The sequence below is a fragment of the Nomascus leucogenys genome, chromosome 9, assembly GCF_006542625.1.
Source record: "Nomascus leucogenys isolate Asia chromosome 9, Asia_NLE_v1, whole genome shotgun sequence".
NCBI lineage: Eukaryota > Metazoa > Chordata > Mammalia > Primates > Hylobatidae > Nomascus > Nomascus leucogenys.
Window position 1 is genome coordinate 93,083,932 of NC_044389.1, and position 10,734 is coordinate 93,094,665.

At 38.1% G+C, this 10,734-nt stretch overlaps 1 protein-coding gene across 1 annotated transcript; it reads left to right on the forward strand.

Moving 5' to 3' along the window:
* The first annotated feature begins 637 nt into the window (after nt 1–637).
* EBLN1 (endogenous Bornavirus like nucleoprotein 1) lies at nt 638–4,814 on the forward strand. Its single transcript, XM_030818488.1, is given in 2 exon segments — nt 638–646; nt 3,669–4,814. Coding segments are annotated over 2 exon segments (1,155 nt in total).
* The last annotated feature ends 5,920 nt before the right edge of the window (nt 4,815–10,734 follow it).

Here is a 10,734-nt window from a genome sequence, read left to right on the forward strand (position 1 = left end):
CCTGGTATATCTCCCTGGTTATAGTTTTTCAAAAAAGCTCAGCCAAGTATTGTATTCATTTTATGCAAGTCACATATGGTTTACTCCCCACTGGAGCAGATCCAGGTTCTGAGGGGCCTAACACTTATGTGATTTTGGGGGGTTTTCTTAAAGAAAATGAATACAAAATTACAAATGCAAAATTAGGTACCTAATCTTGGAAGAAGCCTGGGCGAGTAGTGGGCTCCGGGGCTGCCTTTATTTTCTAGGCAGTTGGCTTCTTTTCACAGGTATGTCTTTGTTGATCTTGTTATTACATATTTGTAATATATTATCTTGTGTTCCTACAGGAATTAAAGAATCTATGAACTAAAGTTAGAAAAGACTTTGAAAAAATCTGTTTTCTACTTTTCCATTTTGGAATTTCTATACAAATAATCATAATATATGTGACTAGCGATAACTTTGTATCATCTTCTGTAATATTTTTCTACATCTTAAACTTGTTGAGAAAAGGATCCATATATTGAAGGTCTTTAATAAATGTTTTTAGTCATGACTGATAAGCTAAACAAAGGAGTGTATTTACTGAGGCCATAGCTAGATGAATTTGCTACTCACCGTTTCATGCTTCAGATGCAACATAATTTTGCCCATAATGCGGAGTGTAGGCTACAGACCTGTACATATAGAATAACATACTTTGCATCATAGACTGGGTTTTTAATACAACCTTTTTTTTTTTTTTTTTTTTTTAGAGACAGGATCTCACTCTGTTTCCCAGGCTGGAGTGCAGTGGTATGATCATAGCTCATTGCACCTTTGAGTTCCTGGAGGCAAGCAATCCTCCTACCTCAGCCTCCAAAGTAGCTAGGACTGCAGGTACATGCCACCATGCCCAGCTAATTAAAAAAACAACAACAAAAAACTTTTTTTTCTTTTTTTTAAGAGATGGTGTCTTGCTATGTTGCCCAGGCTGGTCTTGAACTCCTGGACTCAAGGGATCCTCCCACTTTAGCTTCCTGAAGCACTTAAGATTACAGACACGAGGCACCACATCCAACCTTACTATAATTTTAATGCTCTAAACTCAGAGTATATGTATAAAGACTTCTCAACAGTTTTCATTCTAGAAATTATTCAAGAAACTATGTATTTGACCTGGTTTCCTGGATCAAAAATAGCCAAAATGAGAAGAAAAGCTTCCTAATGAAATAGTCCTGAACGTAAGTTAATAACTAGGTTTGAAGAGTCTCACTATGGACTTATTCTATTTACAAAACAAATAAAAAATATTGGAAAGGTTATTTAGTATATATATCCTACTGCTAAAGCATTTTATAAGATAACGGATCTAATTCTCATAGGCCATTTGAAAATTGCATTTTTTAGAAATTTCAGAAGACACATCATTTATCATTTCTGTTTTACTCTTTAATGTTTTTGAATTCTAATATAGAGATTGTAGGACAACAGAAAAATGGACAGTTCAAGTTATCAATTAAATTAACTGTCATCTTTGTAGTTGATACATATTTTGGAAAACTCACAAAATCCTATAGTACCCAAAGCATCTCACCAAGTGCTTTAGAGATATGCAATACATTGTGGTTTATGGCACTGAGAACACCAACCCTAGCCCCTAATTATCCAAATAATCAAGAATATGGGGATGTTTTTAGTTAAGACCTTTGGTTTTAGTAACCGAAAATACCTATTCACAATAAAGAATGCTCAGATAATTGTGATTATAACTGCTAGTTAAGTTTAGTTGCATGATTAACTAAATGTTTGAGACATGGGATTAAGAACGGACATGGTAAAACACAAGCAGCTTTAAGTGACTTAATTAGCACACCAAACAGGTGGAGGGAAAAGCTCACATGCTCACCTTAAATTGTTTTCAGGCCAGGTGCAGTGGCTCACACCTGTAATCCCAGCACTTCGGGAGGCTGTGGTGGAGGGGTGGGGTAGCGTGGGGTGAGGCCAGATTACTTGAGGTCAGGAGTTCGAGACCATCCTGGGCAAAGTGACGAAACTCTGTCTCTACAAAAAACAAACAAAAATTAGATGGGCATAGTGGCAAGTACCTGTAGTCTCAGCTACTTTGTGGGTTGGGGCAGGAGGATCACTTGAACAGGGAGGTGGAGGCTGCTGTGAGTTGAGATTGCACCACTGTACTCCAGCCTGGGTGATAAAGTGAGACCCTGTCTCAAAAAAAAATTGTTTTTTGTTAACACGATTTAATATCTATTAGATTTTGTCTTCATGTAAACATAAGGAAATAACAAAAATGCTATCATTTATATGTGCTTTCAGAATTGGGAACCACAGACAAATCCATGAAGTTTTAGGATGTTTTTAAGTATGTGGAGATTTTGAACATTTGTTTTCATAAATCTCACCTTTTTCTACCTCCAAATGGACTTTCGGGGAATAAACGTGGATTATTGTGAATTAATGCAAAGAAAAATATTTATTGAGATGCACAACATACCACCCAAATCAAAAGCCTATATTTGGAACAAGACAGTTAAGAACATGACAAAACATAATAACCTTTCATTGCATTAAGAGGCAAGAAAAGAAATGAATGACCATGTAATGTTACATCCCTTCCATTGGAGAACTTTTGCATGGAATATTGTGATTAGCATGGTGATTGCGTCAGTTTTAAGCTTTTATCACTGTCTAGGTTTTAAAGCAGGGCATGCAATATTATATCTTAAAAGCTCTTTAATTTTTAAAAACCCCAGAGAGCCTTTAAGTGAGACTTAATTAAAATTCAAATCAACCTTAGATGTATGTCCAAGACAGTTTTCAAAAAACCTGTACAACCTGTGTTCCTTTGATTCCATTCCCTTTCCAGTGTTATCTCCAGTTGCTCTGGGCAGCATCCACTTGGCCAGCGAGTTTGGAAACCTGAGGGAATTCTGGGGTTGACCCAATGATTTGATATAGGGTATCACTGACACTTAGAGGAGGGGACCAGTTTTGCCTGATGGCCCCAAAACTTGATTTGGTTCTGCACAACGAAAAATGTTCCTGCCCTGCTAGTTTAAAAAGATGCCCTGAGCAAAATCCTAGACAAATATAGCAGTAGTACTTTTAATACAGACCTAAGTCAGCAGCCCTTCTGTGTGAAGGAATACTGAAAAATTTTAAAAGAAGCCACACAAAAAGGCTCTTTATTTAGGGAAAAAGTCCTTATGTCGAGGAAAGCTTAAATGACATAAAGATATTGTGTAAGAATTGTCGAACAACTAACTCTTTCTGTGGATCCTGGCCTTGTTAGAAGTTTTGTTTTGTTCATTATAGGGGGTTTTATTGGCATTACTTTGATGTTTTAAAAGATGACATTACAATATTACTGATCTTGATGATTGAGTTTAAATTTAAGGAAACCTTAAATTTTGTGCTCGAAATGAGTGGTTGACTCTTCTCTCTGTAGGCATAGCTCTGGTGTTCACAGTTTACAGGGGAAAGAATTTTAGTGCAGCTGCACATTTAGGTGTAAAAGCAAGAAAATCAAAATTATATCGTGTAATTAAGGACATTTGGAAATTCCTTTACTAGACTAAAAAACAATATTACTAAGAAGTAAATGAGATACAGAAGTCATAATACATTTTATTAATAAATGTTATTTAAAAATATTTTGTACTATGCCATTCTCCATATTTTTTTAGTGCAATACAAAATTGTGTGAAAATCACAGAAACAATCACCCACAATGTCCCGCCCAAGAAAAAAACCCACAGACCAGCAGCCCACAAGACAATACAAAGGATGGGAGCAGCTTCCATTACTTTCAAGGGAGATTTGAGCTCTCTGGGAAGAGCAGACAGTATCCAGCAGATGCATTGGAGCCCCAACCTGGTATTGGAGATGTTAAGGATATTGAAAAAGCAGCAAAGTCTATGCTAGACCCAGCACACAGATCTCATTTTCACCTTGTAACCCCAAGCTTAGTATTTTTGTGTTTTATACTCGATGGATTACACAAGGCACTACTCAGTGTCGGTGTGAGCAAAAGGTCTAATATTGTGATTGGGAATGAGAACAAGGAAACAGGTACTCTCTATGCTAGCAAATTCAAAGATGTTTTGCCTACCTTCACTGCCCTTGAGATGTCATCAATTCTCTGTCACTGCTGTGATCTCCTGATAGGCATTGCTGCCGGATCGAGTGACCCGATATGCACCAACAGCCTCCAAGTACAGAGACAATTCAAGGCAATGATGATATCCATTGGAAGACCTCTGCATAGTGAACGTGCTGATTTATTAATTAGCTAAAATGCAGGGCCAGCTATAGATTGGATCAACTCAAGACCATGGGTTGGAGGATTAATGTTCACATTTCTATTCGGAGAATTTGAATCCCCTGCACTCGAGCTACTTGATCAAGTTAAAGTAGTTGCCAACAAAGCACGGATGACAACCTACTACACTGTGAGAATGTTCCTGGATCAGTGCGTGGATGGTTCCATTGTTTTACCCGCTGTTGTGTCCGAGATTCCAGTTTTTGAGCAGAAGAAAGCACTGGTTAAAAAGGCACTTGGAGATTTCTTTGAATTTGGGGATATACTTTGCCACCCTGTTATTGGGGAGCTATCACCACGAATATTCCCAAACTTAGCAACAGCAGCAAACTACTGGGCCAAAAGAAGGAATCCCACATTTTCTGGAAAGCCCTCGACTTTTATACCAGGATCAACTATTACATTCACTCTACTTCAAATGGCATCTGCTTGGAAAATCTCCAGAGGAAGTGACATAGATCCATATACACTTAACATCCTTTGCGGTTATGGGATTTTGGAATTTGAATAACAAATACGTGAACTAATCCTTATATATACATATAAAAAGAAATTATGTGAAAATCACATTCTAAAATAGTATCTGAGTGTTGCCTATTGTTTTCAATCTTGGTCTGATATGTCTCTGACATCTATCACAACTTCTCTATAATCTTTTATTCTTTAAAAGAATCCATCCAATATTCTCTGGCCACTGAAAGATGTGATCTCCAAAGTCTTCTTAAGTACTGGAGGCTAAAAATATGCTTTGACATGTGGTAGAATTTTGAAATAATTGAAATGTTTTCTGTAGTCACATGGGGAGTTTTTATTTTATTGTTTATAGATAAGGCCCAGATCATTTTTAAGATTATTGTATCTCTTCTCTAATTTGTCTTGATTATTTCTTATAATTATATTGAAATAAGTCTGATGCATTATCACTTATCCTAGCACTATTTTTTGTTATGGTTCTAGTGTCCACCTGTACCTCTGTTCATTTCAGGAGATCTCTTTTATGGAATGACTTATTTTTTCTTAAATCAAAATGTGATCATTAAGTCAATGCAAGGATCTAGCTATTTTAATGGATCTTGTAGTGTAGTCATATCTGAGCATTTATATATTGAAATACATGTTATGAATTATTTTCCTTTTAGTTATCTGTTAAACTATTGAGATGCTATTTTCATTTCTAAAACACTGTTTATGTAGTTAGATTATATCACCCAGGAATTTCATTCCCAAATATGTGATGGATTACGTTTCCAAAGGTGGCCATAGCAATATCTCCCATTCCACATCTATTTTCTTTCTGTAGACCAAGCCAGGCGTGCGGTGGCGCGATCTCGGCTCACTGCAACTTCTGCCTCCCCGGCTGAAGCGATTCTCGCGCCTCAGTCTCCCAAAAAGCTGGGACTACAGGCGCAAGCCCGGCTAATTTTTTGTATTGCCCCAGGGTGATCTCGAACTCCTCGGCCTCCCAAAGTGCTGGGATTACAGGCGTGAGCCACTGCGCCCGCCCCACAGGTACATTGAATATAACCTCGCCGTTTCAACATCAAGAGGTGGGGTCTGTTTTCCCTTTCCTTGAATTTGGGCTGGTCCTGTGACCTGTTTTGGCCAATAGAATGCAGCGAAATAATGTTGTGTAAGTTTGGGGCTTGGCCTTAAGAAGCTTGCAGCTTCTACCTTTGCTTCCAGGAATGCTCTTTCTTTGAACCTTGCTGCCATGCTACCAGGAAGCCCGAGAAGCCACATGAGAGTTTAACCTGTAAGAGAAGGGTGGTCCTAGGCCAACATCCCCAGCTGAGCTCCAGGCCAGCAGCCAGTGCCAGCTGAGTTATGTGAGTGAGGCCACTGTGACTTCTTAGGGGCCCCAGAGCCCCAGCTGCCGCTACTTTGTCAAGCAGAACTGCCCAGTCAACCCACAGAATCATGAGAAGCCATACATTGCTGTTTAGGATGGTTTATTTCACTCGGTAGATAAAATAGGCTATCAAAGGGAGTCATTACAGCATATTCATTATAAAAAAGAGTTGTTAAATCTGACATTGTTAAGAACCACTGTCACAGACAGTAAACACGTTCCCCTTAGGACTTTTAAAAGATTCAACAACTTGCAAAGATTTTTTTTTTCTTATAACAATAGATCACTCGGATTAAAAACTAGTGAATTCCCAGATTTAAAAAGACAACCAGTAAGGTAGAAACTTGCTACATCAATTTCTGAATTTTTATTTTTCTCTCCCATTTTAAGAGGGAAATTCATTATTTTCTATCGGAAGGCAAAAAACATGGCTAGAGTTAGCTGTAAGACAGTGGTTGCCATCCTGTGAGTCAAAAACTGGTGAAATTTCTCCAACTCTATGCTTACCAATCATACTGTGCTAATTCTTAAACGTATATAGATATTGTTATGATTAGAAAAATACAAATTCACTCAAAAGCACTACTAATTTTATAGTTTCTTTTCTGGTCATTATATAATTTTCAGTTGTGGAGGGATCTGAACATTAAAACGGAGTTCTCGTACTTGAAATATTGGGAAACCCACTGCTGGAGGTCCCTAAATCCAGCTGCCAGTGGATTTGTAGCTGCTAGTATTCCTTCAGATGTATCACTGTCTTCTCCGTATTTAGTTTCTGGATCTTGAAATCGTTTGGTTTCTTACAGTAAACTGAGCAATGGACTAGGAAAAGAAATTCCATAGAAAAGTTAGATAAGAACTTTTAGTGGCATTTGTAGGGCAACATAGACTTTCATTAACCATCATAAAGGAATTGCCTCATGGAGCCATTTTTAGAAAGCACAGACTTTTGTCTGTGGTTTCTGGGTTGGTGGAGGTCACTAGGTTGGTGGAGATATAAGTAACTAGGAGTAAATGGAAAAGCTAGTGGTTGTACATGAAGGAATAAAAATTGATAGTAACTTGTGGCATTTGAATTGAATGCTGTACACAAATAAGGATATATTCTGGAAGTCCTAAGTCAGGAAATGATATTTATTGAATCTGAGTATACCTTTAAGTATTTTAAATACCTTTTAAACATTTTATGCTTCATATTTTTCAAAGATTTTTCCTGACTGTTACCTACCTCACGAGTGTCTTGAGGATCTACTGAGATATTATTCTCCCCATTTATAGACCAGGAAACTGAGGGCACAAAGAGGTGAAGTTATTTGGCCACAGTCCAAGGTGAATCACAGAGCCCGGAAAGTGGCTCAAGTCTCTGAGCCCTCATTTAATATTTTTAGAGTAAACGTGATCTTTAAGATTAAAGACTTATAAAATACCTGTTCTTATCAAGCATTAACACTAGATCTACCAACGCTCATGGAGATTAGCTTGATGTCATTAGCCAGGGAGAACTTGCCCCAATACCAGACAGGGGATAGGGGAGGGGGACACACACACACAAAACGACATGAAAAAGCCAGTGAAAGCATCACTATATTCACTTGCTTATTAAAGTGATTTCATATACTTATTGTCCTTCTTCTTTGTTACGGGTGATTGACATTTTCTTAATTGAATAGAGAGAAAGAATAAAAATGTGTTTAGAGATCTATTACTGCTATCATCATTAATCTGTAACATAAAATTTAAGCAAAGTGTGCTTACTGTGTAATTTCCTTTTAAAGACAATTCCTGTAGCTTTCCTCTCAACTAGTCTGCCATCATTAAGCATGTAGGTGGACCCTAGAACTACCAATGTTGACCTTTAATTGAGTATTTGATGCATTTTAAATGGTTTTTCCCCATAGTTTAAACATAGACCAACATAGAGGTTTAACAATGTAAGAGAAAGACTGAGGTTTAAAAGAACTATGTTGAGATTCTCTGGTGTAAAATAATTGGAGGACTGTTTTGAGTTAATTTGCGTCAATATTGGCAGAAGCTTTAGCTATCATTGATCAGCAGGTGTTTGCATTTTTAAACTCTTTTAAATGTTGGTGTCCAAAGGAAATCCTTTAAGTTTTAAATTTTGCTAACTAAGATTTAACAGCAGGGAGAGGAGAAGGAGGAAGTAAAGAAAAACTGCTGTCCATTTTCATCACTCTTTCATAAAAGGTGGGACTCAATTTCAAAATAGAGGACAATTGTTAAAATTGAGAAAAGTTGGCTTCATGGACAGCTGTTACATGGCCCTTATTTCCTTGCTATGCTGTGGACCGGTGGAAATTTAATGACAGAGGGAAGTCGCTTAACACGCCTGCACTGGGAACCACAAACCTAAGCCAATCTCTTTGTTTTATGGATGAGCAAATTAGAATTCCTGCCCGTGTATATCTTAACATACTTTAAGAAGCTTAGTAAGGCTGATGCATAAGTGTTTCTTTTTTTTCTGAAGAGAGCTTCATTCTCTGCTTGTGCTGGCCAAAGCCCCTTAGAGATCATGTACCTAGAAAGGCCCAGTCATCATTTCCAGTAGCCACTAGAGTTCCTTGATTGTCATGTCAAAAAACGATGCGATTTTTCTGGTAAATAATGGCTTCTTTTCCTTTATATTCTTGCTGGAGTAGTCAAAAAAACTTAATTTCTCTGATCTGAAATCTGAGTGTTCTGGCTACTAATGTCATTCATCAGAAAAGTGAGGCCACTAATTAATATTAGGAGCATAAATGGAATTTGGGACACGTTTTTATAGTTTTGTTCACCAGGCATAAAAGAAATTTTATAATATTTACATTTTCCCAGTACCATATCTCTTGTTATAACTTCTGAAGTCCATAGAACTTTGTTTTCTCAATGTTTTTACCCTGGCATTTTCAAGATTTGCATGTATAGGAAGGAAAAAAAAAATCTCTTGAAATTGGACATTATTGCCAATCTCTCATCACTGTTTTTCACTGCCATTTCATTTTCTTTGTCCCTTCTTGCTCATTTTCCTTACTTCACTCCTCCCAACACATTCCTGCTCCCAGAGAAAGTTTCTAAAACACCTCTTTGGAAATTCCAGTTTACCTTAATTACAGCTGAGGAGTTGCATTGTTTCTATATAGTGGGAAGTACCTATAATGCTGTCAATCATTTACATTCTAGTATGAATAAGTTCCCAGGCACATTTGTTCCCCACACCCCACTACCCCATCTAGTTTCTGGAGGGACCGTGAAGATAATGGATATTGGAGAAGGGTGCCATCAAGTGGGGAAAATGGCAAAAGAATGGGGAAGCTAAAAGCATTAGATGTGAATCTCATCAGCTTTACAGTCTTGCTTAGGACTAGGTGTTGTCCCCACTTAAAAAAAAAAATCCATAATTAGTTAATCAGACTTACCTGCAGATAACTTTGAATAGACAAAAGAGAAATGGGTGTGATGATATTAAAAAAATACCCAGTCATGCTTTACAAACAGTCAGCACAAAGGTTTCCGGTTAAACATGGTGGATTGAACAGATGCATTTATTTATGTTCCCTCTATAAACCACACTAAAAGGATATTAAAGGATTAAAAAGAACAAGAAGAATGGCAGAAGAAATGACAACAGACAAAAGATGTCAACGGAGATGGAAGATCAGGAAAGCAAATGAGAGATAACTGATTTAGTAGCACAAATAAGATGGAAACCCAAGACCTTGGGTGGGGAGCCAGCCAAAAAAGCCACTTCTCTCTGCAGAACGCCAGAAAGCCACAGGAATTTGTAGGAAGCAGAAACCTCTAAAGCAGGGAGTGCAAAGTGGCGCTGACATTCAAAGAATGATTTGAAAGGCTTTGGGCTTCCAGGTTACCTCCTTCCCCTTTCAGAGCTGGGCAGCTATCTTTCCCCAACCCCTCAGAAGGATGGAGGTTTGCTTTGGAGAGTTTGTGAATCAATTCAAGATAGAGACAGAAAAAACTCAAGCAAAATAAAATATCTGGGAAAACTTATAGAACCCTATGTGGCTTAGCTGTGCAGATTTATAGTTGTGATTATGAATCATAGAAAGTTGATTCATTATGCTGTAACTATAAGTGGGGGGAAGTAAAGTGGTTTGCTTGTTTGGTGGGGGTGGGTAGGTAAGAAATCTTGATTTTCCATAGGAAAAAGTCAAAAGACAATATTAAGAACAAGAACAACAACAAAAACCCCCACAAGAAATAGAATAGCTGGGTGCCATGGCTCACGCCTGTAATCCCAACACTTTGGGAGGTCAAGGCAGGATTGCTTGAGCCCAGGAGTTGAAGACCAGCTTGGGCAACGTAGTAAGACCTCATCTCTACCAAAATATTTAAAAATTAGTTTGGTATGGTGGCTAGTGCCTGTAGTCCCAGCTATTTAGGAAGCTGAGGCAGGAGGACTGCTTCAGCCCAGGAGGTCAAGGCTGCAGTGAGCTATGATCTTGCCACTGTACTCCAGCTGGGGTGATGGGAACCCTGTCCCTTAAACAAAACAGGAAGGGAGAGGGGGAGGGAAGAGGAAGGAAGGAAGGAGGGAAGGAAGGAAGGAAGGTAGGAAGGTAGGAGA